General features: G+C 48.0%; 1 protein-coding gene and 1 pseudogene across 1 annotated transcript in view; both read right to left on the bottom strand.

Annotated features, from left to right (window-relative positions):
* Positions 1-26,527, bottom strand: part of MYO5B (myosin VB) — a 294,119-nt gene extending 267,592 nt beyond the window's left edge. Inside the window, exon 1 of the mRNA XM_074355274.1 lies at positions 26,117-26,527. Coding sequence (XP_074211375.1) covers positions 26,117-26,143 — 27 coding nt within the window. The 5' untranslated portion in view covers positions 26,144-26,527. The remainder of the gene's footprint in view (positions 1-26,116) is intronic.
* On the bottom strand, positions 11,279-14,856 carry LOC105074004 (cofilin-1-like; annotated as a pseudogene).
* Positions 26,528-27,928: the final 1,401 nt, after the last annotated feature.

The raw sequence follows: 27,928 nt of genomic DNA on the forward strand, positions 1-27,928 counted from the left end.
CAAGCTACAAGGCTGGTGGATGGCTCTCCCGCACCCCGGGGTTTGAATGGTTCTTCAACAAGCCAACATTTTCTCCCAACGTGATGGTTAAACTCTTACCACAACCTGTTCCTGTCGTCCTCTTATCAGTCACCAGAGGCGTCACTACCTTTTGCCAGGTATCAGGCAGCACTGTCGCTCATGCCTTCCCCAGAATACACACTGGCCTCAGGACTTACTGGCCACCCAGCTTATGAGCGATCCTCCAGGTGGGTTCACCTGACTGATGGGTAACACTGGTAACAGAAGCCCCCATTATTTTCTGAAGTGGCCGTGCTTAGTTCAGTTAAGCCACAGAAAAGACAGGCACAGAAAAATGTTAATTTTTTTAACCTGATATTTAAACAATTATTTCTCTAATAAGAACTTTTAAGAGTTACAAGCTCATTGCAAATAAATAAAATTTGAGCTGTTTTGTACATAAAATATGATGTAAAATTTCTCCTCCTTACTCCCACTTCCCACCCCTACCAAGAAAAACTACTCATTTGTTCAGTTTTTATTTCATAAGATTCCTCATCAGGAGATTAGGTTGAGTTAAATGTCTCATGAAATCACCACTGATAGGGACTCAATGCGTGGCTTTGGGGAGATAGAGGGGCACACTGGAGCTTCTTCCCCCAGCTATAACCTACTGCAGCAAAAACCAAGTACAAGTATATAACATTTCACTATATAAAGGTCACAATCTTGGATATCAACGTATATTTCATTTGGAAAGAACTGCCATTTTTCTAATGCATATGCTAAATCAATGGTTTCAATCTTTTAAGTGAATATAAAAGATGCCAAGAAAGGTTTAAAGGAAGAACTCCCTGGAAAGGATATTGAAGATCTACATGAGTTAACAAAATCCCCTAAGCGTATCTTCAGTGACTGCTACCCTGGCAAGCACTCCTCAGCTGGGAATGTTGGAACAAAGACCAAAGAATTTACCGTATTTCCTTAGGAAAAATCTTCCTGTGCATTGCACAAGCTTTCCTCTGCTTTCACCTCCTTGTACGCATCACAGTTTGAAAGTTCAAACACCATTATTGTGCTTTCATCTCCTGCGATGTGTTGGTAGCACAAGTCTCCAGGTACTAAGGACGAATTTTTTCTTTTTAAGATATGAGACTTTCTAGTACTGACCTCTCAAATAAGAAGGTTTAAGTTACCCGAAGTGATGGGTATAAAGGACCCCTGGCATCTGTTTCATTCATCCTCACTCCGTTTCATATTCTGCTCCAAACCATTCACCCTCCCCCTTCAATCTAGAGATTATCTGTCAACCATTCCAAACTCTAGAGACCCGATCTACAATAGATGAGAAACAAGTCATTAAAGGCAAATAGCTACAAGAATCAGCACTGGATTACCCCAGGGAAGATCATGGAAACCCCTTTCCTCCTTGCGGTCCTCTGGCCCAAATACTCCCGGCCCTTTAAGACCCAAGCCCTCCCTGAAGCCCTCTCTCCCTGCTTCCCCAGCTGCGACAGGCAACAAACCATAGTCAAGAGATTATCTCCTATGCCGAGGGCTCCTTTCAATTTTTTAAAGCAATATATAACTTAAAAGTTCAAGCCTCCAAAATTAATAAAGCCAAGCCCATTTGCCATCTGCCCCCATTTGTGAGGCAAAAACACTTTACCATTTGTAAAAAAAACCTATGTATAAAGGCCACTGCTGCCCTGGGGGGCTTACAGTCTAGGTTAAACCAGTAACTCAGAAATAAAATAAACCACTGGAGGAAGCTGTAAAATTTCACATAAAGCAAGGTTCTACAGTATTTATGTTGCACTTGTATGAGGGACCACATGGGGCCTTGGCTGGCTTTTTGTTGACTCTAAATTATTCAGTGCTGCACTGATAAATTGCTAATTAAAATGCTAACCCCTAAGGCACCAGTCCAGCTGGGAATGACCCTCTTGGTTTCATTACTCCCTCTAACAGCATTGGAGGCAGGACCTCTGCACTTGCATTCCTCCCCTCCAACTGCCAAAGTACCCCGAAGGGCCTCCATCCTCACAGCTAAGGAAGTAAAGCAAAAATCTGGTGACTACTGAGGTCCTTTTAGAGGCCTGTAGTCCAGAAGACTCAGAAAAAGAAGGACACTTCAACATCTGGCATTTTAGAACACGGGCTGTCTCTTCCTTGAATATGCCTATATCCCCTTTGTGTCTCCTGGGGGAAGGGGACAGTTGCCCCATTAGGGGCCTCTTCACCAAATCCCCTTCCCCTGCCAACTGAGATAACTGAGCGCTGCCCCATCCCTGCTACTCAGCTACACCAGTGCCATCCTGGACACCAGCTAAAAACTAAGGAAATATGGATAAAATATAGACTTTCTTTGGTTAATTATCTGTTCATTAATTGTAACACATGTAACAGACTAAGATGTAGATGGGAAACTGGACATAAGGTAAAAGGGAACTCTAATATCACAATTTTTCTGTAAATCTAAAATAAGTTTATTTTTAAAACTAACATGAAATACTGATGAGAATATGGAGAAACTGGATCCGCTTCATAATATCTGGCAGTTTCTTAAAAAACTAGACATGCATAACCATACCACCCAGCGACTACACTTCTGGGCATTTATCTCAGGAATGAAAACTTTCTACACACACACACACAAATCTGCACACCAATGTTTATAGCAGTTTTTTTGTAACAGCCATTAACGAACAACAACCCAGACGTCCTTCAGTGGGTGAATGGTTAAATTACAGTACATTCTTACCATGAAATAATACTCAGCAATAAAAACAATGAATTATCAATATACTAAGCATAAATAAATCTCCACAGTATTGTGGAGAGAAAAAGCCAGTTCCGAACGGTTACAAACTGATTCCACACATAACACTGAGAGAAGTATAAATGGAGAATGGATCAGCGGTTGTCAGAGGTTAAAGATGGGTGGGGGCAGGTGGAGGTGGGTATGGCTGGATCCTTGGGGCGATGGAAACGTTCTATACCTTGACTCATCAGTGACCAAATCCTGGCTGTGACACTGTGCTACACTTTTGTAAGGTACTGCCATTGCGGGGATTGAGGAAAGAGTATGTGGAATCTCGGTGTGATGTGTTACAACTGCGTGTGAATCTACAGTTATCTCAGAATAAAGTTTTTTTTAAGTCATGAGGCCTGAACAAGCAGGAGGCCTAGAGGAAGGAGTGGGGAGGCCCCCATGGAGATCTGGAGTCAGGACCCAGATACAAGTGAGTGGGGGTCCTTCAGCCGGGGTGGGAGATGGGCCACACATGCAGGGTTGAGTCTGCGGAAGCAAGGCCCCCAGAGAAGGGCAGATACGGAAAGTGAGGCCGGCCTGAATCTGAAGGTATTGGTGTGAACTTCCATTTCTTTATGTTAAAAACCACAAGGGTACACGTGTATACATACAGGGGTGTGCTGTCTACAGTCACTTCCCAGCTCTGTCCCGCTTAAAGGGCCTGGGGACAGCAACACTCCTGAGCAACCACTTACTTCTCCACTAAAGAACCAGGGCTCCTTAGAGAAATGGTAGGTTCTGGGCTGAGGCAGAGACAGAACGAGTCTGAAACATCGTGTTGTGTGGTTAAAGGTGACAAGAACGTGTCAAGAGGGCATAGCAGTCAGTTTAAAGGAGTGCCCGCTGACCTCCTCTGGGACAATTTGAACATGAAAATAAATGACTATCAGGTACTAGAACCCACTGAACAAAACACAAACTCACAAGCCCATACAGGTAAGTGAATCCATGGATACATACGGGGAAAGACAAAGTGCTCCCTTACAACAGAAGCCAGCAGTTAAGCAGAGAAGGAATGATGGTAATAACAAGTCACCACGTGGCAACCACCACATTAAAAATAGGTTCAAGAAACGTGGAGAAGATAAGATTAGTAGCTAAAAGTCAGGTGAGAAATAAGAAATTTCTATCATCTCAAAGTAGCTCCCACAAAATATTTATTACAAAGGGGAGAAAAAAAGGAACTTCATGGAGGAGAAACCCAACAGACACCCTGTGAAAATGATCAAAGTTACCGCCACCAGCAACGGGACAAATCAGACGTCATGTGCCAACCCAACAGGCTGCAGTGGTCAACACAGCACTCGGCCCAACATACATGCCCCAAACGGAGGGCTTTCTAACAGTCACTGGCCTGTGACCTTCAAAAACATCCAAGTCTTGAAGCCAAGGCAAGACCGAGGAAACGTTCCAGACTGAAGGAGACAAGAGCGATGACAAGTGGGTGTAACGCGTAATCCTGGATCGGATCCTTTACTATAGGAGACATTACTGGGTCACTTGCTGAAACTTGAAGCCCAGGGTACACAGGAATTCCTTGCATTATTCTTGTAACCCTTCTGTAAGTTAGAAATGGCTTCAAAATGAAATTATCTGTATTATATACCTATTTTTAACAGAAAAGGGCAGCTTTTGCTCTTTATTTTTCTACCTTCCTTCTGCCTCAAACACAGCCATGCTGGCAGGAGGTGAAGTCCCCAGATAAGGACAGAGAACCAGAAAACAGGAGCTGCAGGACGGCCCCACCAGCCCAGTCCCACCCACCTTGCCACTTCCTATTATGTGGTGGGAAATAAACCCCATGATGGTTCAAGTCACTATAGTAGGGTTTCTGTCACTCACAACCAAAGCAAGTATAACCAACATACTTAATTAGGAAGAAGATTACTCACTTAGGTACCTTGGTTTTGAGAGAGAATGAACTTAGAAATAAGAGGGAAGACTATTCCAGGTGGATACGGCATGGACGCAGAAGAGCTCAAGGTACATTCAGAAGATGCTGAGTGGACTGATTCTGCCGCTGGGAAAAGGTGGGCCATACAAAGCAATGATCACCTGACAGCATATCAGTCGTGATGCTCCGGCTACAAGAGAGGCTTCAAAGTGGCTTAAACAGAAAGACACTTTTATCCCACGTGAAGCAAAGTCTAGAATTCGAGCAGGTTCTAGCGTTGTTTCACCCAAGACACACAGCTGCACAGGGGAGGGGTTTTGTCAAGATCAAACTTCTCCCAAGAAGTCAAAATGGGGGTGTGGATGACCCTGGATGGGCAACCAACCATCACAAGTGGTCACTGTTTACTGAGGGTTGAGCACAACCCACGTATTTCACCTTTAAAAACAAATCCGAGAGAGATTACAGAGGAAAGAGCAGAAGAGGCTCCTCACCTGACAGCCAAATCCAGAACTAGATTCAGAAATGCTGCAACAGATCCCCCTCCTTGTGCCTGTTTACCAAAAAATACACATGGGTCCTAAAGGGTATCGGACCCCAACAGCTGCTCAAAGTCTGTTCCATCAGCAAAGACCTTCATTCTGAGGACCCCTGGGGGCCTGTGTTCATTAAAGCAAAACTGCACCAGGACGGTCCCCAACGTGCCAGTGCAAGGGAGTGAATGACTGAATGCAAAGAGACTGGCCAGGCCATTTCTCGTACAGGATGGCCCAGAAGAGACAGTGCACTGGTGTCACCTCCCATGTGTTCCCGTTTGGTGAGGTCCTAGCACAGTCCGCTCTGGCCAGGCTCCGTACCGAAGCAAGACTCCTACTCCGTGAGGGTACATCTCATTCTCACACTGAAAAGATCTGTAACGCAGGTTAGCAGAGTCTGCCGACTGCAGCATTACTCTATAAAGTGCATCTTCAACATAAGGTCATTTTATTTGTTTAAAAACTATTTCTCGAGGACCTTCTACGTGCTACACACGTTCTAGGCCCTGGGGATTCAGCAATGAACAAGCCAGCTGCTGCTCTCAGGGACCAGAATCTAGTCAAGGGAGGCAAGCCAACAGAAGCGCCAGGCATTGATAAGCACAAAGAGAAAAATAAAACAGGGGAATGCACGGAGTGGGTGGCAGAGAAGGCGTCCGAGGACCTGCCAAGAAGCCACAGGCGCAAAGCCCCGGGAGAGAACACGGACCCAGCAAGACCAGGGCAAAGGCACTAAGGTGGCAAGAAGCCTGCAGCGTTCAGTGAACAAGCAAGGAGGTGGCCAGCAGGGATGGAACCAGCAAGTGAGGAAGACGGGGATGCTAATGGGTCCCAGATTCCGTAGGGCCTTATAGGCTCAGCAGGGTTTAGGTGCCAAAAGCAAAGAGAAGCAGCTGGGTGGTTTTAGGCAAAGGAGTGACAGAATGACCGGGCTAGTGCGTGGAGAACAGACTGGAAGGAGACAAGGGAAGAAGCAGGGAGCCAGTTAGCCGACTGCTGCCACTACCCAGGCCAGAGACCCGGTGGGCTGGAGAGGTCAGGGGTGCAGTGGTGAGAAGTGAGGGTCTGGGTCCTGTTTGGAAGTCGAGTTAACCAGACCTGCAGGCGAACTGGATGTTGAGGGGAGGATGCCTGGTTCTGGGGCCTCAGGACTAAATCCCGGAGGATTAGCTGGATCAAGCCACTTCCTGGAACGAGACCGCGTGGCGAGAAACAGGAATAGCAACTACTTTGCTCCTAAGTATCTTCCATTCTGAGGGAGTGGCTTTTGGAAACGTACATTCACACCTTCAGGATGAACCATTTCACTCTCCGTAGAAAGTCAGGAAAAAATATGCAAGAGGCATATTTGTTATTTTTAAAAGATACAGATTGTGACTCGGAGATGGACACTTTCACACAATCTTAGACACCGAAGACACCCAAGAGGTCTGGTCCTACTCCCTTCGTCCATCAAATGAGGAAACTGAGGCCCAGAGCGATGCAATGACTTGCCCAAGTTAGAGAGCCCCGTGTAAGTGTCACTAGTTAGTGTCAGTGTCACAGGAGCCATTACTCCAAGTGGAAAGGTCCACGCTTCCTCCACTGCACCACACTCAGCCTCTGGGCTACTTATCACATGGAGCAAATCAACGCACACTGCAGGCTGTGACACCAGAATACACCAACAGACCAGAAACTAGAAAAACAGGTGTAACCAGTGACATGGAACTTCAATCCTTTAGATGCAGACAAGCTACTGAGTCTCCAGGAAAACACACACACAGAACAAGTATGCAGGGAGATGGTACTCCCTCACCCCCATCAGCCCGTCTTTCCTAATAAGGGACACCCCCACAATGCCATGTGCTGGAACCCTTGACTTCAGGGCCTGAAAGCCTGCCTGCCAGGCCTGCCTCGCAGAGTAAGCCTGAGCAAGTCACTTAACAGTTCAGCGTCTCAAGCTCCTTTATCTTCCTTACCTCTGAGGGCTCTAGTCAGCAAGAGCAGTGACAACTCTACGGGAGCACAACTTGGAAAGCATCGAGTGTATACAAAAATATAATATGTTGCTGTTAAGAATAACGAGCTGGTAACTTTTGATGGGGAAAAGCAGAGGCCAACCCACTGGGGAGGACGGTGCCACTGTCACTTGGTCCCCTTCCAAGGACATCTGTTTGCTTCACACCTCAAAGCCGCCTCTCCCTCACAACACGGCCAAAATTAGGGGACTGGGGCAAAGGAGTGATATATTTTTAGACATAGATGCATATGTGTGAAATGGAAGGAGTCTTACTTTTCTTTCATTTGATTATACAAATGCCTTACATAGAGTGCGAGTGATCTGCCTGATGCAGACGTGCTGCGGCATCAGAAGCCACCTGACCTCAGGCAGCAGGCCCTGTTCCTAGAGAAACACACCCCGTGCCAGGGCTCTTATCAAGTGACAAGCAGAGTGATGGCCGGGGTTGTCGGGAGGCAGCCAGCCACACCAGGACATCAGCACATCCTGGATCTCTCACTGATGGGACACTTTATCTAGAGCCAAAATCATCAGCTTCCAGGGCATTACAGGGAACCGATGTCATTGTAAGGCAAACCAGGTCCCAGCCAGCCTCTCAGGGTATTTGGCCCCACTTCACTGCAGCTGCCTTTCTTGGAGGACTGGCTGCAAGGGGGTCCTCGGAACACCAGCCCAGCGCATGGCAGAGGCCACACTGCGCCCACTTGCCCGGACTTCCCCACTCCCCCACCTCGATCGCCTTCCTCTCTCTAACCCCTCCCGTCGTTCTCACCCTTCTCTCATCTGCATCCCAACTCACAACCTACACATGGTTTCCTCCTTAAAAAAAAGAAAAAGAAGTAACAGGTGGTGCTCTCACACTGCCTTTCCACCTCCCACCACTAAGTAACCACCACCAAAACATGGAAGTAGACCACATTTTAAACTGGTTTGTACTGAACTGATAAAGCTTTGTCATTCCCGTTCTTCGAATAAATTCAAGTGAGTTGGAAACCTACTGCAACACGCCCAGTGTTGATCACCACGCTCTTCAGAAGAACTCAGAGGGAACACACGAACGCCACATGGCAGGCCCTCACTATTCCAGGGTTCTAGCTCCTCTTCTCTGGCCTGTACACCCTGGGCCCCACAACTGTCCCTCATGTGATAGTTTCTAGGTACTTCTCCTTTCCAGGCATCTACCTCTAGCTCTATTTATCAAGATCCCTTAAAAATAGGTCATCAACCTCAGAATGGAGTGGAGTGGAGTCACACTAGGGGCTGAGGGAGCTGGATTCTAAAGTCATTAGCAGAACAAAAACCATGCAATACCAAAATGAGCCCTGAAAGTCCCTAACACTGTCCATCACAGGGAGATGCTTCAAGAAAGAGGCTCACTTCACTTCAGAGCCTCTTCTAGAGGCTCTGAGCTGCCAAAGGAAACAGATTCCCCCCTTATCGCCCTCCCCGCAAGGCACAGCCTCACCAAGCAGGGTAATCACTCACACAACTGACTTTTTCTTGTCTTTCAGCTGGTTTGTTTCCTGGGGATGGCTTGCTTTTGCCCGGCCCACATGCTGCACACTGACATGTAAATGCATCCGAGAGCCAGACTTACCCAAGCTGGAGGACAGTGCCACCATCACTTAGTCCCCTTCAAAGGACATCTGTTTGCTTCACACCTTCCAGTTCATCCTCCCCTCAACCTCTCACCCTCAGCCCAGGCCAATACTTCACGATGGCCAACCAGGAGCCACCAATGGGCACAGTTCTCGCAAAGAACTTTGTAAAACTTCCATTTTGAAGACTCACTATTGTAAGTCACTGTCTTGATAAGAGGTCGTAAAGAGGTCAATGTGATAGCAATCTCGCTGCAGTACATAAAATCAATAGCCTTTTCTAAAGGCGGCAACAATTTACGCAACTACAATTTTTTGCCTAGAAGACAATCGTGCACTCTTATGATCATCATTTATCATCCCAGCTGAAAAAGCTGTTGGCACAGTGTTCTCGCCTGTATTTCTGGTTATGTCTGAAGTCACCTTAAGTCCTATTAGTGCACCAGCAGCAGACAAACCGTAGTTACCACTTACAAGCACAGAAAGTGCTATGTTATAAGGTAGATCATAAACACCAAGCTCTGGAAGAACTTTGCATTGATAATGCATTCAAAACATTGAAACGGCAGAACTAAAACAATGACAAAAGTCAAGATAACCCTAACTTTATGGATACAAGTTGGTCCTAAATTTTGTTCTCAGGAACAAGTTCCAAAAATGGTACAGCTCAGTGTTAGAGGCAGCTCTGAAAAGATTCATGTAAATACTCTTCCATATTTTGGATAATATTGTATTTTTATGCTCTAAAATGGGTACAATAAACCCTTGTAATAGCATATAAACATTTTGTTCATTTGTATTTTTGTACACCCCCATTTTCATCTTCCTCTTCAAATGGCAGGTGATTTACAGAAATCATTCTCTGACATCACTATGTGATGTTTTCTCCTTCTTAAAAGGCTACACACACAAAACTTCAGCCTCATCCCACCCATCCAATCAGGTGTTTCCCCTACATCCACCCAGCTCTCCTACATTGCAGATTTGAGCCCCCAAGGTGGGAGGGAGAAAAAGCAGTTTTCCAAGTGAAAGAATGGGGCTTTCATGCTTGTTGAGTGGCTCAGAGAAGGAACAGCTCGAGATGCTGAAGGCCCCCAGGTGGTGAGATTCTGAGCTTCATCACTACTCACTGTGTGGTTCTAGGTGGGGGGACCTGCCCTTCTCAATGCTCAACAGGCAGGAGACACAAAGGCCTGTTGAAGGACTGACAGGAGGGAGAGGGGAGACTTCCTCTCTAACCACTGTCTTAGCAGCTGCCACGACAGCCCAGGAACCTCAACAGCTTCCTACCACATGGGGCCACATCCCATCACTCTGGTCATCGTGGCACTCACCACACCCATACAGAATTTATTACACAGAGTGTAATAAGTGTCTGTACCTTTTACACCCAGCGCTGTGTCTGACACCAAGATGATCCTCAAACATCTGTGTCTGTTACATGACACTGCCCAGCCCACTGAGACCAGGGACGGAAGACATTTCCACTGTGGGAGAGGGCAGTTCTGGTGAATGTGATGAGCTGAAAATGGACATCTCCACAAAGCAGAGCTTCAGACTCAGAGTTCACAGCCCAAACCAGCTCAGAGTAGCATCACCGCTACTTCCCACCCCGTAACACTGTTAAACTAGAAAGCATACGACTGAGAACCATCGAATTTCCTGTCTCAGTGCCATCAACTCAAATTCTAACCACTGTTTACCACAATGAATAACCATGTCAAAAACTGCAGTTTCTTATGGTGATCAGTAACTTTGCAGGAAAAACTGGAGATGCATAAATATAGCTCATCAGGAAAGTGTGACCACTGAATCCTGGCAAAGCACAAGAAACATAAGGTGAGATTTTAAATTCCAGCACTACGCCCAGAGTCAACTTACAGGGTGAGCTCAAGTGGAAAACAGCTACAGCCTAACTAATTATTTGCTGGGCACTTAGCTACAACGTGTTACACACAGGTTACAGTTCCAGGGCTGCTGGTGTTATTTACAGCTGTGGACACATCATCATCCTTTGGCCAGCATTTAGGCAGCTTCTGATTGAGAAGATGGTTCACACTGCGACTTGAGCACAGTTCAGAGTGACACCCTGAGCGTCCGCCCCATTCAGTAAGAGCTCTCTGCATGGCTGCGTGTTCTGTAACCCCAGCAGCCTGCTGAGTGGCATCTGGTTCCACGCCGCCGGTCAGATTTCAGGGATGTTAACACAGCAGGCAATCCCTGGGGCCTTTATTAAGGATGGCTTACAGAAGATTAAGGAATGTTAGGCAAGGAAGCAGGAAGTAAATGGAGAAAAAGGAAAAGATGTCGAACACTTCTAGCAGAAGAGGTGGACAAAATCCAATAAGGAAAAAAAATGTTTATTATTGGGCTACTGTAATACAGATGTTAAAGCCCGTATCTCAGCATTGTTTTTAGGGTGTAAGAGCAGGTTAGACATGGAAACCACCAGCAGAAACCATGGCAGGGATTGATGATGGTCAAAAACCAGATCAGAAGGTCAGGCAGAAGGATCAAGTAGCATAACCATGATCTAACAAGAAGTGGAACCAAGCCAAGGACCAGTCCCCCAAGCCCTCTTCTACAGGGATGAGAAGCAGCATCTACATCTGCGCTAGTTCTCCTGGTCATTCTAACGCACCCCTCAGTGGAAAACCTTGACTCTGGTGCCAGCAACATCCACAGCCCCTCTGGAGGGAAGCACGCGGCTCCCTGTGACTGAGCCATCTTTGGTAGTTCCCTGGGCCTGAGGAGGCCAAAGCCACACGGACCTGGGTACCCGCCCAGGAACAGCAACCAACAGGCTGTTTCCTACAAAAGCTTTAAAGCTTTTGTCACCAGTGGACAAATTAGTGGACTGGAATAACAGCGGAGAGTAAAACCAATCTAAACTGGCACCGAAAATTCAGAAAGGGAGATTTAATCCAAGGCAGAGGTAAGAAGACAGGAAAAGGGCAGAGCCAAGAGTAACTGAGGCACACTGACAGAAATGCACCCCTGCTGCTGACAGGATAACCTGGTCCCTAACGCCTCAGGGCTCAGGAGCATCTTTCTGGTTCCCTGACACTGGGCTGACCTGTTAAGCCAGGCTGCTCAGATGAGCTAAGCCTGGTTCCTGAGGAATAGAGCCTACATCTTGAAGTGCCCTTGCAACCAAAATAGCTTAGTTCACCAGGTGCCAAGGAGGGCAGACGACACAGGCATCCCATTAGTGGTGTCCTCTCGGTGCAATCGGGGGGTGTCCCACCACTGTAAGCTCAGGAACAGGTAGGTCTGGAGCAACAGGGTTGAGGATTTGAGAGGACAAGCGGTTCTCAGAGCCAGGACTTCAGGACTCCTCTCGTTCCTCCCTTCCCCTCACCTGAAAGAGCCGCCCACGCCTAGCCCTGGAGCTCCTCCGCCAACGCTGGGCGCGGCTAAACTAGATGGTCCAACCCAAGGCTGGCCGCCCCGCGCACAGGAGCTGGAGTCGGCGAATCAGCACCCACAGCACCCTTCCCAGCCCTCCAGGCTCTCACCCGCTGCCCTGCCCTGACCTGCCCTGCGGCTTCCCCGAGGACGAGACCTTCTCCTAGCAACAGGATTAGCACCAGCTAGCACAGTTCACGTGTTCTCATCCCATCAAGCCTCTGAGGGCTGTACTAGCTTCTCACTCCTGTTTCACAGACAAATGAAGCCTAGAAGCTAAGTGATTGTCTAAGGTCACACAGCTGGTGAGTGCGGGGAGGAGAAGAGGTGACGACAGGACAACAGTGCTCAAAACCCAGGTCTACCCAGTCTAAAGGTTATGCTCTTGACCTCTATGTTTTCCCTGCCCTTTTCTCTCCAGAGTTTTTTTTTTTTAAATTGTGGTATAACAAAGTTTACCATCCTAACATTTTTAAATGTATACTTCAGTGGCATTAAGTACATTCACATTGTTGCGCAACGATCACTACCATGCATCTCCAGAACTTTTCACCTTGCAAAACTGAAATTCTGTGTCCATTAAACAACTCTTCACTCTCCCCTCCCTCCTGCAACCACCATTCTGCTTTGTCTCTATGAATTTGCCTCCTGTAGATACCTGTGTTAGTGGAATTATACAATATTCGTCGTTTTATAACTGGCTTATTTCACTTAACATGATGTCAAGGTTCATCAATGTTTAGCAGGTGTTAGAACATCCTTCCTTCCTTTGTTGTTTTGTTTGTTTTAACTGAAGGTTGCTTACTGATCTTGCTTCCATGAGTGGCCTCAACCAGGGGGGAAAGGGCAGGGGAACCAGGCAGCATGGGGAGGGGTCATCTCCACAACATTCTATTTGTGCACAGAACTGAACAGATGAGCGGACAGTCACTGCTGCAGTTAGAAGCTGGCAGCATGGGAAAGGGAAACAGGTGGGGCACTGGGGTGTTAATACAGACCCCTAAGCAGGGGTGCCTGGGGGAACTTAATCTGCTTCAACCCAAGAAGAATGAGAAAATGAGAAACAGTATGGGAAGGCCAGAATCATCAGGGATGGAGGGAGGAGGAAAGTTCAGGACGTGGGGGGCTGTTTAGCAACTGGGGTGAAGGGACTGCTCTCCCACTGCTGGGATCTCCCCAGCCCCACCAATCCAGCAAAAAGGGGGCAGCCTGCAACCCCCATGGGCAGGTCTAGGGCTGCCAGATGCTCTAGGCAGGCTTGCCCTCCAGGGAGTGATAGTACTGCCCCCCACCCCGCCCCCAGCTTTTCTGCCAGGGTGTGGTGGTCCCTGACCTCCTTGTAGCGGTTTTCTCGTAATTCATTCTTGATCCCCATCAGCTTCTCTTCAATGGCATCCTTGGAGCTGGCACAGATCATTTTTCTCTGAAGGGCTGCAGACTCAGGGGCCCAGACCCCCTTCTTGCTCTCCTCCGTCTCACAGGTTGCATCCTAGAGGGCGTAGTGGCAATCCTGGTATGGAAGCATCTTGACAAAGGTGGTGTGGTGTCACCTTCAGTCTGGCCCGCATCACCTACCAGCATCCCGAGCCCTCCCCCAGGATGAGGCTCTTCTTGTCCTCGCTCCAGCAGAAGATCACAGCCTCCTTGCGCTACTTCGCCTCCTCTGGTGAAGACGACTTACACCCCTTCATGTTACTGAACACTCTGATGGACAACAGAGACGGCCACACTGGAGGCCACGTTTCTAGAAGCAAAGAGGAAACAGCGAGGAGAGCCAGAAAGACGAGGGTCACTGCAGCTGCTGTCAGGATCCAACAGAACCAACATCCTTCCTTCTTAAGGCTGAGTAATATTCCGCTGTAAGGATGTATCACTTTTGGTTTATCCATTCATTCATGATGGACACTGGGTTGCTTCCACCTCTTGGCTACTGCGAATAATACTGCTCTGCTTTCCTTTCTCATCTTACATTGAGTGGCTAACACCCTACCTGAGGCATAGCCGGGGTAAGAAGGTACAGAGAGCATCCTTCCACCTACTTTCAAAGACTGTTTTAGGAAATTAGGTGGAATGGGCTTTCCATTTGATTTTTAAATCAATAAGTATTTATTGAGGCAATTATATGCCCACGTAGTAAGTTAACTGTATTAACATACATATATATTTAAAGGGGACTATAAATCAATGTTACTATAAAATTTGATAAGCCTCTTAAGGTTTTAACCAAACAAACCAGAACTCTTACATTTAAACGAATATTTTCCTGACAGCCTTGGAGGCTCTACACTGATTGATCACCGAGAGCCTTCAAAGCCGACTGTACCTCCCCTGAGGGTGACAACTAGTAAGAGGCCACACAAAACTGTCATCAGTACCTGCGAGTCACACTTTGCCTGTAACAGAAATCTAAGTCAGTGAATTCCTACCTTACTCAACCAGCTCAGTTCTTTGAGTAACTCTTGGATATTTTCAGGGACAGAGAAAGTGTACCTTCCAGGCACAGAGACTTTGCCAGCAAAGGAAAGAGAATCACCAGATTTGAAGCCCGTTTCGGAAGAGGTGTTGACGAGCTCCAGCATCCCTGTATCTCTGCCAAAGAGCATCCTGAAGGAAATGGCTTTCATTCAGATGGGTGAGATCTGACACACGTCATAAAAATCACATTTTAAGAATATTTTTATCATTTTGGTGCACACAGTTTATTACATAGTTAAGCACATGTGTACTCAGTAAAATGGCCATTGAAAAAGCAAGCAGCTTGACAGCAAAGAAACACTAGTTTGTGGCCAAGGAGATATTCATTTTCCTTATTTCACAAATAAACATTAGCTCTCATTAGCAAGGGTAGGCAAATTAAGAATTTGATTAAATCTGATGAGACAAGATAAAGCAATTTATCTCCTTTTAATGTACTAACACCTCCTTAATGCTTACTCATACAACAAATGAGCCCCTGAACTGGAAAAACCCAAGGTCAAAAGACCACTTTGCAGGGATGGGCTCTTCCTCCCTGCCTCGTGTCCGGGCTGTGACAGACATCACGGCAGGGAAAAGGTGCTCTGTACACATGTTGGCTGAGTGATGAACATGAAAGCTGGTCTGAATCTTCAGATGACAACTGTGAGTATTATCTAACCTGTGGGAGAGCAGACGGCTGAAACAGACTCCATCCGACTGTTCCTCCTGGATTCATTGTTGCCTCTTCTGAAAGCCACCTGCTTTGTTGGATCTCACATCAGGAATGGAGATCCATATTCACCCTCATCTAATGATGCAAATATCCATCAGTCTGGATGAGATTGTCAATAGAAATTTAAGTGAGAAAAAAATAAGATTTTGCTTTGAATGTAAATGATAAAACTTAGGGAGGTAACAGCAAAAAACACACAATCAAAACTGTGTAAAATAGTTGGGGGGTGCAGGTAGAGCTCAGTGGTAGTGTGTGCTTAGCATGCATGAGGTTCTGGGTTCAATCCACAGTAACGCCATAAAATTTTTTTTTTAATTTTAAAAACTTAATTACCTCCCCCTAAAAAAGATTTTAAAAATTACTTTTTAAATTATGTAAAATTAGGCTATTCATATCCACAGATGTTGCTTTCCTGATATTTCATATTTACACCTTGTGCTAAGCCTTTGGGCACAGTAGTAAAAAAAGAAAAACAACATTTAATTATCTCCTAACAGGGGCTCCGCATTCCACAGATTTAGGCAAGTGCCAGAGGAAACAGACGGGCTCTCCACCGGGCCCTCCAGCCCAAACTGTGCCAAAACGACAGAAGATAACATTACAGTACAGGTGGCTCCTTAGTGGAAAAAGGCCTTTCCTCCAAGAGCAATGGCCTGGAAACAGAAAGGGAGTGCAGGTGGGCTCTAAACCAATTCAAGGGCATTTATTGAGTGCCTACAGTATGTAAAGCCCATTCTCAAGAAAAGTGAGGGATATGAGTGTAAGATTCAACCAACATCTTCAGTGAGAGCAATTCTGCAAATACACACACTCAGCCACCAACTGCACACAAGTAAGAAAAAGTAGTGAAACGCATTCTAAAATTACCTACAATCCCAAAGCTTTTTTAAGTTTGGCTTTGTAACTCACCCTACATTCAGCAGAATCATCTTTTTTATATGTCACTGTGAAGCAGAGTAATACAGTGAATAACTCATGAACTGGTCACAAAAACCAGTCACCCTCCAACAGCACTGTTCTGCTCCTGCTCCCCCGCCACCCTCCTCCACCCCAGGTAACTACTATTCTAGTTGCCTTTTCCCTCATTCCCTGGGTTTGACTCATTTTTATCACATGTATATCCTTCACCAATACTGTTCATTTTGCCGACTTCAAAAATTCATGAAAATGGTATCAATTCTGTACGAATTCCTCTCTGAAGCACCTTAAGTGATACCTAAGCCGAGCATCATATCAAGTCAGGTAATATGTTCTGAACATGCCTCATATCATTGGTGGGATTGCACTGTGGTCTGGGTGGGCAGTGAGCAAAAGGAAGATTAAGCCAGAGTCTAAACTGAATGGCCAGGGCACACGAAGACAGCTGAATACAGTGCAATTTACCAGTTCCAATGTTTTTCCTTTTCATCCCTCACCATAAACACCCAGTATCCAGGTAATGCTACAATGGAACTGGCATCTTATTGCCCAGCACCTTCTATCTTGGGGAGTCTCTAAGCCAGGGGACGTGAACTGCTTAGTTCTGAACAGACTAAAAGCCAAGTCTTTGAATTCCACGCAGGAGGTATCCGGGTGTTCTCCGCCCTTTAGGATTTCATTTCACTATGTGTTTGAGTTTTATAGCGACAAAAGCTCTATGGGGAAATCCTTAAGCATCCCTCATGATGGGCCTCTTCATTCCTCCCCAAACTTCAGCAAAGAAGAGAAAAGCCTGAAGGGACTGCATCAGTATTAGAATCATTCAAAGGAGGGTAATTTTTATGGGCCCTTGAATAAATTTTAAGAGGAGCATTATGGGCCATTAACTTGGAGCTCAGATATATAAGCGTGGTCATCCCCACAGCAAATCAGCGAGATACACCAGTGCTCATCTCCACCAGGACCCAGACAACGTGAGGACCTCCTGCCCGTAACAAAGCAAACTGCCCCTGCTTGGAGGAGCTTTCAGAGTGCTCTGACAAAGCCCTGGCCAAGCACCTCAAGCTATAACAGGGTTTGGGTCCTGAGTGTCCTTCTGTAAGGCTCTCCCCTCAGATGCTGGAGGAAGGGGCCTTGTCTGTGATGGCCAAGCTGACAACCTGAGTGAGGGGGAGTTCACTTTCCAAACATCTGTCCAGCCAACAGGCAGTGAGCAGGGCACACCCATAAACATAAAAACCTTTGACTAAGCAGGCAGATGAGAGAGGGCTTCCAGGAGTCTCAGACCCGCTTCTCTGATCTTAGCTCAGAAAGAGAACAAAATGCCCATCAGACATTGAGGCTGATTGGAGAGAAGATACTCCCACTGCGGGAGTTTAAGAGGGAGATGGAGCCAAGGAAAGTGCCTGGAAAGCAGATGGGGGCCCTGGGATGAGAGGAGGATTAGATTTAAAATCAGAAATAATTTTACACTGAGTTTCATGCGCACCTTTTGTTACATTTAGCCTTTTTTTTTATTTTTGAAGATGTGATCCTCTTTGGGGGCCTATGTGGCCTACAGAAAGCCAAAAACAAGGGTTTCTGCCTACACTTGGGACAGTTTTAAGAAGCACCAGGACGCCTATGGGGCTGAGTGTGGTGGTAGCAACAGGATGCAAAGCAGCAGATTCCCCAGGGAAAGAACCACAGGGCCAGACCGTCTGCCCTGTTTCTGCACTCAGAGACTATCCTTTCTCCTTTCCCTCTCTGCTGCTGGTGGGGCAGGGCAGTGCTAGCAGAAAGCAAGCTCCATGTTAGGGCTTCTTTTGAGCACAAATGATGTTCTAGACCCAACATCAATGGGACAGAACCTCATGGAAGGCAGTAGAGCAGAGGGGTCAGACAGCTGGGGGTGGGGTCCCTAACCCACTCCACAGGAGGAGTGTGGCTGTGGGCAGGTCATGTAAGCTTGAAGTCCCTTGTTTGTAAATGAAGATGGTGGGGGTGCCTGTGTCATGGTGTTATTGTTAAGTTAGTTAACATACAGCTCTTAGAAATGACCTGGTTCATAAGGTAGCTAACATTTATCAACTGCTTAATTAGTGTTTTTCCACTGTAGGGCTCAAGAGACATGGAAGCTCCAAACAAATGAAGCAGAAAACTCATGCCAAGGTGCCTTATTTAACATACGTATTCGTATATTTTATCCTGAACATTCTGGTTTCCACAACTTCCTATGTCTAAAAATATAATCCTTTAATGAGCAAAAGCAGTTATAAATACCTTAACAGAGGAAATGCAAGGAAAACTACAAATGAACACACCAAGCATATGAAAAGATGCCCAACCCTTCAACAAAAGTCAACTTTAAACAAAAATAAAATGTTTACTGTAAGTTTAAAAAGGCAACAATGACCAGTGCCAGGGAAGGGTAAAGAAACAAACCAGTTCTTTCCAGGAAGCTATTAACTGTATCAGTGAGGACTTGTAAAAGCACATGCCAGCAATTCCACCTTTAGGAACTTTCCCCCCCAAAAAAAAACCAGAAAGGTTCCAAGAATGTTCTGCAACATTTTTCACATCAAAAAATGGGACCAATTAAATGTTCAAAGTGAGGATGGTTAAAATCATTAAAGTACAACTGTATTATGCCATATTATGCAGCCATTAGAATAGTATAATTACCTTTATACACTAAAGAGGAAAAAAAGCATAGTAGAGTAAGATTTGAAATAAAAAATGGGACCCTGCCATACATATAAGTATATACCGAATCATGCATAAGTCAAAGCAATATTGCCCAATAGAAATGAGGCAAATCGCATATGAAATTTTAAATTTGCTAGTAGCCATGTTATATCCAAATGATTATTTGAGAATTTAATGAACATATAAAAGCATAAATGAGGTATTTCACGTGCATTTTTTGTACTAAATCTTGGAAAGCTGGCGTGTCCTTGCCACAGGTTAGGCCAGTCCCCACTCCGGCGCTCAGCTGTGGTCCCCTCCTAGACACCGAAGGTCTGGGGACCGTACGGGAGTGGTTAGCAGCAGCCGTCTGGGAATGGGATTACAGAACCTCTGCCCTTCCTGCCTTGTATGAATTGCTTCAATAATCATTTGTATTAACCAAAAAAATAAAAGAACATTGTGAAAAATGCTTTTTAATTTTCCTTTAGAGCTATAATAGGAGGCCAGAAAGCACAGCTTAGATGTAAAGCTTCTTTCAAACTGCTCACGCTCCTTCCCCAGGGGCTGTGGGGGATGGGAAGTCTTTTCTCCCTGTGCCTCGGCTGTCTGTGGCTCAGGCAGTTACATATGTGCAGCAAGCCTTCCCTTTCTCTCTCACCAAGTGCCCTTATGACCTGTACCCCTGCAGGATGGCAAGGGAGGGTTAGGAGAAAAGGCCACCATCCAGCACCACGACCGAAGGGGGAAATAAGCTGATAAACAGTTGCTAAGCACAGTGTGCCAGACACGGTGCCAGGCAGGCACTTTGTGTGTCTGATCACATAATCCTCCAATCACCTACAACGCAGGTACCATGCCAACCTGTCAGATTAAGAAATCAAGGCTTAGGAAGTATCTGCTCCTAGGTGTCAGAGCTGAGACCGTTTAAGGGCACTCACCTGCACGGTCCACAGCAAGATCATGACCCCAGAGGTTAGGACTGCCCACATTAAGGTCATGGTCTCATCTTTATTAAAACCATGCTGTAAGACAACTGCATTTCTTAGAAAAAAGCAAATTCCAGGCAGCTTTTATTTGCAAGGACCCTGGAGCCTGACCTTTCTCCTCTAAGCTCATCGGTACATCCTCAAATGTAAATATTTCCACTTAGACAAACCACTCTCATCCCACACTCAATGTGTCAAAAATCAAGCATTATCCTTGCCTCATCTCAACTTTATTTCTGTCCATCCTCGAGCTGGAAACTTCAAGGTCACAGATGACTCTTCTTCCCTTGCCTGCATAATTAAATATTTGAGTTCTAGGCTCAGTAATCCCTAAGCGGCTATAAAAACAGTAATAAGCACATCTAGCACCCAGATCTTAGTTTCTAGGTGCCATTCTTCCATACAAGGAAACTGACAGACATTACCTTAACCAAGGGATCATAGTGACACCACCAGGAACGGCACACTGGTATCACCTGTCTCCTGAGAGGGTACACTGAGGAAGGCATTATCACTTTTGTTGTGTTATTGCCAAAAATTCATTCATTAAAGCATGGGAAAACATAAGACAAACCCAAATTGAGGCTCATTCTACAAAAGTCACTGACAAATACTCTCAAAAGTGCCAACATCAAAAGGAAAAACTGAGGAACTGTCACCATTTAGAGGAGACTTAGGGAGCTGTAATGCCAAATGCAATGTGGAATCCCAGGTGGGATCCCAGCCCAGAAAAAGGCCATTAGTGGAAAAACTGGTGAAATTCCGATCAGGCTTGTAAACAAGTTAATAGTGCCATAGGAATGTTCAATTTCTGGTTTCAACGACTGCACTTTACTTACAAGGCATTAACATCAGGGGAATCTGGAAATACATACATAGAAACTGTTATTTTTGCAAGTCTTCCATAAGTCTAAGACTTTCACGAGAATGTTAAGATAGTAGTGTAGTTACTAGTCCCAATTACATCTAGCTCATCCCTGGCCGTGCTTAAACTATCACCTCCTACCGACCGTGCCATTCTCAATCTCCATGTGCACTCACATCCTATTCATTCTTCTGGAGCCAGTCCTGCCCCCACTGCCCTCCTGCCTGACGCTTCTACAGAATTCCTGCAACCAGGAGCACCTGCTCGCCTCTTGTGGCACATGGGTCATGCTGGATTGTTAGGTAACTTTGTGTATTTCGGTTTTACAGCCCAATGATGATGCAAAAGGTCCTTGTGTAGACAAGGACATCAGGGCTCAGATGCTCCACTCACTTTAAACTGAGCTGCTTTTGAATGTGGTTTCTGAGAACCTACTTAGAAAATAGAGGTCAGCTACTATTTCAAATCCATCCAGGTTTACCATGACAATCTGTATGGATAGTGACAAATCCACTATCACTTAGGGAAGACAGTATTCGGACTTAGACATTGTAAGCAGTATAATTTATAGCTGATCCTTATCACAGAAAATAACAGTATTATAACACACCCAGGCCCTCCAGAATTTAGAATGCCTACTTAGTTTCCACTCAGAGGTGCCCTGGCCCCCCAACAGCAAGAGAACGCCATCGCTGTTGAACAATATAAGCACAACAATATACTCAGACTCCAACCAGACCTGGAGCTGTCAGAGAGCCTTCTGATGCATGGCTATCCTGCAGCTAATGAAATGAAATATTAGGAGCGCATTAACCAAAAGGAAATGGGAAGAAACTAGCAGCTGAAAAGCAAGCTTTCCCAAGAGGCCCAAGTGAAGAGACCTGGTGTCAGCGAACAGTTATGAGGAAGTCTGCAGCAGCAAAGGAGCAGAGGGGACTGGGAGCTAGGCATGGCAAGGCAGGCCAAGGGCAAGGCAGAGCGCGAGGCGGGGAAGGGACACAGGAGCATGGCACATGACCTCCACGCTGCTCCCCGGTCTCCCGGGGCCCTGCGGAAGCCCAAAGCCCTCCAGCGTCTCCACGCCCACCCAGCCAAGTCACCAGGGCTCTGTGTTCATCTGGGTTCCCAGCACCAGATCCTGAGACAAGGAGTCCTGTTCACAAGTTCAATTAGAAAATGCTCCCAGGAAAGCGGAGTGGGGAGGTGACACAGGGAAGGGACGGAAGCCACACAGGGGTGTGATATTCAGGAACGTCCCAAGGAGAGGCACTTTGGCTCAACCTGCACAGGAGCTCTGGAAACAGTGTGCGCCGCATCTGCGGGCTGTTCCCAGGTGGGGGGACTGGGAGCTACAGCTCTCATACTCCACCGGGGAAAGGACCATCTCCCTTGGGGGATGTCAGTTCTCGGCTCTAGGAAGCGTTGACAGGGCGCAGGTGCTGACCACTGGGAGTGAGCAAGCACCAGGCCACGTGCAGGAGAACAGCCCGGGGCATACGGAAGAGCCAATGCATCTGCTACAACTGGTCACCAGACCCTCACGTCTCTACTGGGGCCACAGAGCAAACAGGAGCCTCTTGCCGCCTTTCAGACTGACACGTGGGAGAAACCTGCACTCCTGATGCACAGGTAAGGGACAGTTAGAAAACACCAGCCCAAAAGCACGAGTTCTATTTTTCAAAGGACTGGCCCCAGATGGCCCTTCGTAAAGGCCCCTGTGCTCAGAGCCACCACTGACACACACAGGGCGTATACCCCAGTAAAGTCACCTCCTAGCAGCATCAAAAATCCACTGCTCAGACACCACCTCTCAACTAAAAACCAGCAGGAAAGGGATTATTGGAAGGTACTGGTTACAGTCTAGTGATTTCCCAGTCACTCTGCTGGCTAGAACCAAAGCCGCATACTGAAAACCTCATTATTTGAGAGAACAGTATTTAAATTTTTCATCCAGAATAATCCTTCTATAGAGAAGGCTTGTATTATTCAGCCTGAAAGAGAGGTTATGTATTTTATACTATAAAAGTCACATTATTTTCTGCAGTTATCATAATCAAATCGTATTTACCACGCTTGCACATGTTTGGGCATCTTCCTGGCACCTGGGCTAATTTGATTTGTACAATGTAGTCTTTTTCTGCAGGTTGGAAACAAAGTACTAACACTTGCCACATACGTGCCACCTGCGACAGGAGAGCCATGGTCAGCTCCACCTTTCTATAAGGGCGGATGAGCCAGACTCACCTTGACATTACCCTCAAAGCGTCTGGCAGTGACTCCCATTCTCTTTTCTCATTGAGAAAAACCTCAGTACAAAGAAAGCAATTTCTCAGAGGCAAGGCGTTGGGTCTTCTGAAAACAGGAGTGCCTTTGTTATGAGAAATGCCCTTTGCCAATGACTAAAATCACCCGCCCCCCAAATATTCACACAGCATACGAGCCTCCAGTTGAAGAGAACAGATGGACAAAGAGAAGAGCAAGAACACAGTAACTTGGAGGGAGGGAAAAGAAGAAAGTCTTCTTGGGTAACTGGGAATAGACTAATATACCAAATTCTTATCTGAATCTATAGTACTTACAGGTTAATTTATACACTTAAATTTAAGTGTCTCATGTTCCAGTAATAACATGTTCCTGCCATGTCACTAAAGCAACAGGTATAATCACTAAAGGGCTTTAAAACTTCCACCCCACTTACAAATGCTGTTGGCATAATAATTATTTCCATCATGCATAATACATTAAAGCATGTGCCTGAATCCAGTGTTCACATTAGAAAAGCCCACTCGCAGGTTAAAAATAAAAAGGAACATTGGCTATCTTGATAACACAAGAAAAATGAACAAATCCTCTCCCCCCAAGAAACAAAGCGAATGTGAGCAGCAAGCACGACGTCTCTGCATGATTTCTAATCCATATGCACACTGCGAATCCAGCCTAACAAGCGGGGCGATCGTGGTTAGAGAGCAGCACAACTGCTGCTCACAGTAAAGTGCGTGTGCAACTCTGCCAGAAAAAGTAACAGCTGCTCAAGACGCAATCTGGAAGTCACTGCGTGGGCCACAGAAAATATCAACCTGAGATTCATAAACCTACAAACGATCTAAGAACTAGAAACCCATTAACAGTGAGTACAGTCCCCCAGCCCTAGGGAGAATTCTAAGACTCTTTTTCAAGTATGGCAAACCTTCACACCAGTGAAGCCACTTTTTTCCTTAAGCGTCTTGTGTGTCCTCCCAAGACCTTTTCCTCATGAAACATTTCTGTCCCTATATTCACAGGTCAAGAAAAAGTACACTGGAACTTTAGCTCAGACTCTCACTAACTTATTCCTAATAGTTAGCATGCAATACACTCATTTCTAACTGAAAATCAAATTGAGTGTTTTCTCTTAAAGTTGTCTTTAAAAGCAACTCAGTGTTCTTGTTTTTCAAAATCAGGACTCTAAAACTTAAGGGCTTATTCAATTAACCATGAGCTTCATATAATACAGCAATTAGTTACTGATAAAAGACTAACATGCATTGCAGGTATGTTCAGTCGAGTCACTCTACTTGGGAGCACAAGGGAAACTTTCATGCGCTTTAGCGTAACGAAGCTTCAGCACTTGACACTCCAGATCTTTCCCTGGCTCCCTGGTTTCCAGCCTCTCGTCGTTGAAGTTCCGGATAAGCCGCTTCAGGGATAGAACTGAAAGGGGAGTTCTGAGCGCTCCTCCCAAGATTCCCACAGGTCAACAGGGTGGGGCGCTCTTCCAAAGCCAGAACTGCCAGAGATTGCACCTCCTAACTGGAACCTCACACCCCTTCCTCCCAGAAGTGTCGTTCATCAGCTATCGCTGCGGGGAGGGCGGGGAGAGACCCAACTGGGGGCGGAGCAGGTGCAGGGACCCGCCCCTAGCCAGGTTACAGCCTCCACTGCCATCTCGTGTCATCTCAGCTCAGCCCTGACCCCCTCCAGGAGGAAGGGAAGAAAAAATTCCTCAAACGAAACGGGGTGGCAGACCCACCGAGCTGAAGGCTAGCCCACGAGCCGGGCAGCTGCGAGCACTTGCCAGGTGAGCAGTCACCAGGTGAGGATGCGGAAGTAGCTCTTCCTCCCCCGCCCAGACCTGTTGGCCAGGGTCGGGTCTTGGGTTTCGCACACCCACACCCACACCCACACCCACACCCACGCGCGCACCACACACCCCTCTGCACTGAGAGATGGGCACGAGGCACTGTCAAACGTGCCCCAGCCACAGAGAAGGGAAACCTGCAGACGAGGTGTCAGGACATCCAAAACTTATTTTTTAAAAGGAGGTAAAGGTATGTGCTTAAAGGACCCTGCCCCCCTCATACCCACCCCACCTCCCCCGGCCAGGCTGAAACCCGAGGGGGCCCCCGGCGGCTGCAGCTTGACCGTGGGCGCTTGGGGAAGCAGCGGCTGGTCTCTAATCACAGCAATTGCTGCGGAAGCCGGGCGTCTCCAACCGGCTGCACCCTTTTCTGACTTTGAGCACGGAGCCCCGCACATTCCTTCTGACCTTGAGGACAGCCTGGAAATCCACACTCCACCCTCGGGTCAGCATTACTCTGACCCCTCCCCACGATAACTGAAGCCCACCGAGTGCGGCTGCCTCAAAACGCCCATCCGTGGCGAAGAAAGCACTTTCTCAGGCTCCCAGAGATTCCCTCGAGCATCCTCTGACCCACCGCTTACCCACCCCTCAGCCGCCGCGCCCCTCACACCAGGTTGAGTTCCCCCCTCTCTCCACCCCCAAGTGCAGGAACACCCCTCAAGTTCAGGGTTCCCCCTCGGTGGCACGCGAGAGGCGCCCTTCGGGGCTCATGCTGCAGAGCACGGGGTGCGGTCCACCAGCAGGGGACCACCGCAGGGGCTGTCCCAGCGCCCCGGGTTCTGAGCTGGCAGGGGACGCTCCCGTGGTTCGGGGACCTCAGCCGGACAAAGCCCGGTCGAGCACAGCGACCGCAGGGCGTCCGGGAGCCGGAGGCAGCCCTGGCCGGGGGCGGGAGCCGCGGGCGGTCAGCGCGGAGCGCTCCCGGAACAGCCAAACTTTCTCCGCCACCGAAGTTCGGGGTGAGGAGGCGGCGGCGAGGGGGAGGCGGGGAGGCTGAGAGACGTCCCCAGCCGCCCCCGCCCCGCGGAGCCAGCCGCAGGAGAAGGGACCCCCGAGGACCACCCACCCCGCAGCCCTCACCTGTGCCCCCGGGCCCGGCGCGGCCCGCACTCACCTGGCTGTAAAGCTCGCCGACCGACATGACCCCGCGGGCCGGGCCGGAGCCCGGGCGCCGTGCCCCGCGGGCGGCCCTCGCTCGTGCCCCGGGGGTGCGGCAGGTCCCGGCTCCTCGCGGCCCCGGCGACTCTCAGTCCACGGCCGGCCCGCCTGGCGCCATCTTCCCGGGCTGCCCAAGAGTTTCTCGGCTCTTTCCCCTCTTCCTCGACCTGCCCCGCAGGCTTCCTGGAGGCGCAGCGGCCGGCTCGCTCTCGGCTGGCGCGACCTTTACTCCCGCGGCGGCGGCGCAGGAGTGGCGGCCGGGCGGGCGGGGGAGGCGGCGGCGCGGCGCCGCTCCCGGCTCAGGTATGGGAGGCGGCGCGGGCGAGGAGAAGCGGCCCAGGAGGGAGAGGGCGGGCGCGCGTCCGAGCGGGCAGCCGGTGCGCCGCCACCGCCTTTGAGCCCTGCCAGAGCCCGGCCCGCCGCGCCCTCCCGCGCCCCCGCCGCAGCGGGGTCCTCGGGGCCGGGGGCGGGGCCGCGCGAGGCGCGGGCGCCGACCGCCCCCTGCTGGACGCCGGGCGCGCGCGCAGGGACAGGTGCGCGCCGAACGCCGGCACCTGCCGCGCCGCTCTCTCTCCTGGCGCCTGCTGTGCCCTGGAAAGCTGGGCGGGGATCCAGTGCAGACCAGAAAAAAGGGGAGTGGAGCAGTACCAGAAATTGGGCAAGAGGCGTAAACAGGAGTGATGCCTGCTCCTGAAAGGCTCCAAACATTTTCCTCTGGATTTTATGTCACTGCATTCAGTAGTTTCTTCATTAAAATTATGTCGTAGATTAGGTGACTTGGAATATGCTAAAGATTGTCTCCGCCGAACTGAGCTCTCTGCGCTGAACTCCTGATGAGAAAAAGTGGGAGTAGTAACTCTTTTCCACTTTGCCCACTTTAGTCAGCGCTTCCAACTAGGCTCCCAGCCACCCACATCAGAGGATTGTTTGCTTTTCTGGGGAGTCCCATTGTCTCCCCTCTCTCACGCCAGCTCTCAGTCCCTCTGCCGCTCCCTACCTCATTTACTTTTGTCGCTTCTGCCGGTGACATTTGGCAGCTTCTACTTCCAACAAAAAGTAGAAATTTCAGCTAAAAAGGAAAATAATTGGCAGGAGTCAGTAAAGGGAGAGCAGGAACTGTTGGAGGAGACACGGCCTTGCTCTTTTTAGGGGGCTTTCGTACCTGAATGGACGGCCTCTGAGTGAGTCTCAACCAGAGCATCCATCTACCAGCTGGAACAATTGTTCTGGAGCCCCACTCCCTGGAAGGTGATTCTTGAAGGCATCCCATTTAAAATCTTCCCACTTAGAAGGCAGGATCCCCATTGAATCCACCTGCGCCCTTCTTAATGCTGTCTTCTCAATGAGACTCACCTGGGGAGCTTTAACAGTTCCAAGAAAGGGGCCGCACCCTGAGGAACTCTGATTCATTGGTGAAGGGTGGGACCAGAGTACCTGAATTTTTTAAGTTCCTCTGTAATTCTGAAGAATTGTACTTCCAGAGTTGACAAGTGCAGTGAACAAAGCTTGAGGAACTCTTCTTGGATCTGGAAGGAAGCTCTTTATATCTCTGGCAAGAGCAGAAAGGTAATAAGTCCATCATTTCCCTCTCCCTCAAAAATCTGCCTGCCTGGTTTCTTCCCTGTATTCTGGTAATTCTTGAAGTGTAGTCCCCAGGGGCATCAGCACCACCTGGGAATGTTTTAGAAATACAAAACATGGGGCCTGTGGCAGGTCTATTCAATCAGAAAGGCTGGGGACGGGGCTCAGCACTCAGTGTCTTCGCAAT

Source organism: Camelus bactrianus, chromosome 30 (genome assembly GCF_048773025.1).
Source record: "Camelus bactrianus isolate YW-2024 breed Bactrian camel chromosome 30, ASM4877302v1, whole genome shotgun sequence".
Classification (NCBI taxonomy): Eukaryota; Metazoa; Chordata; class Mammalia; order Artiodactyla; family Camelidae; genus Camelus; species Camelus bactrianus.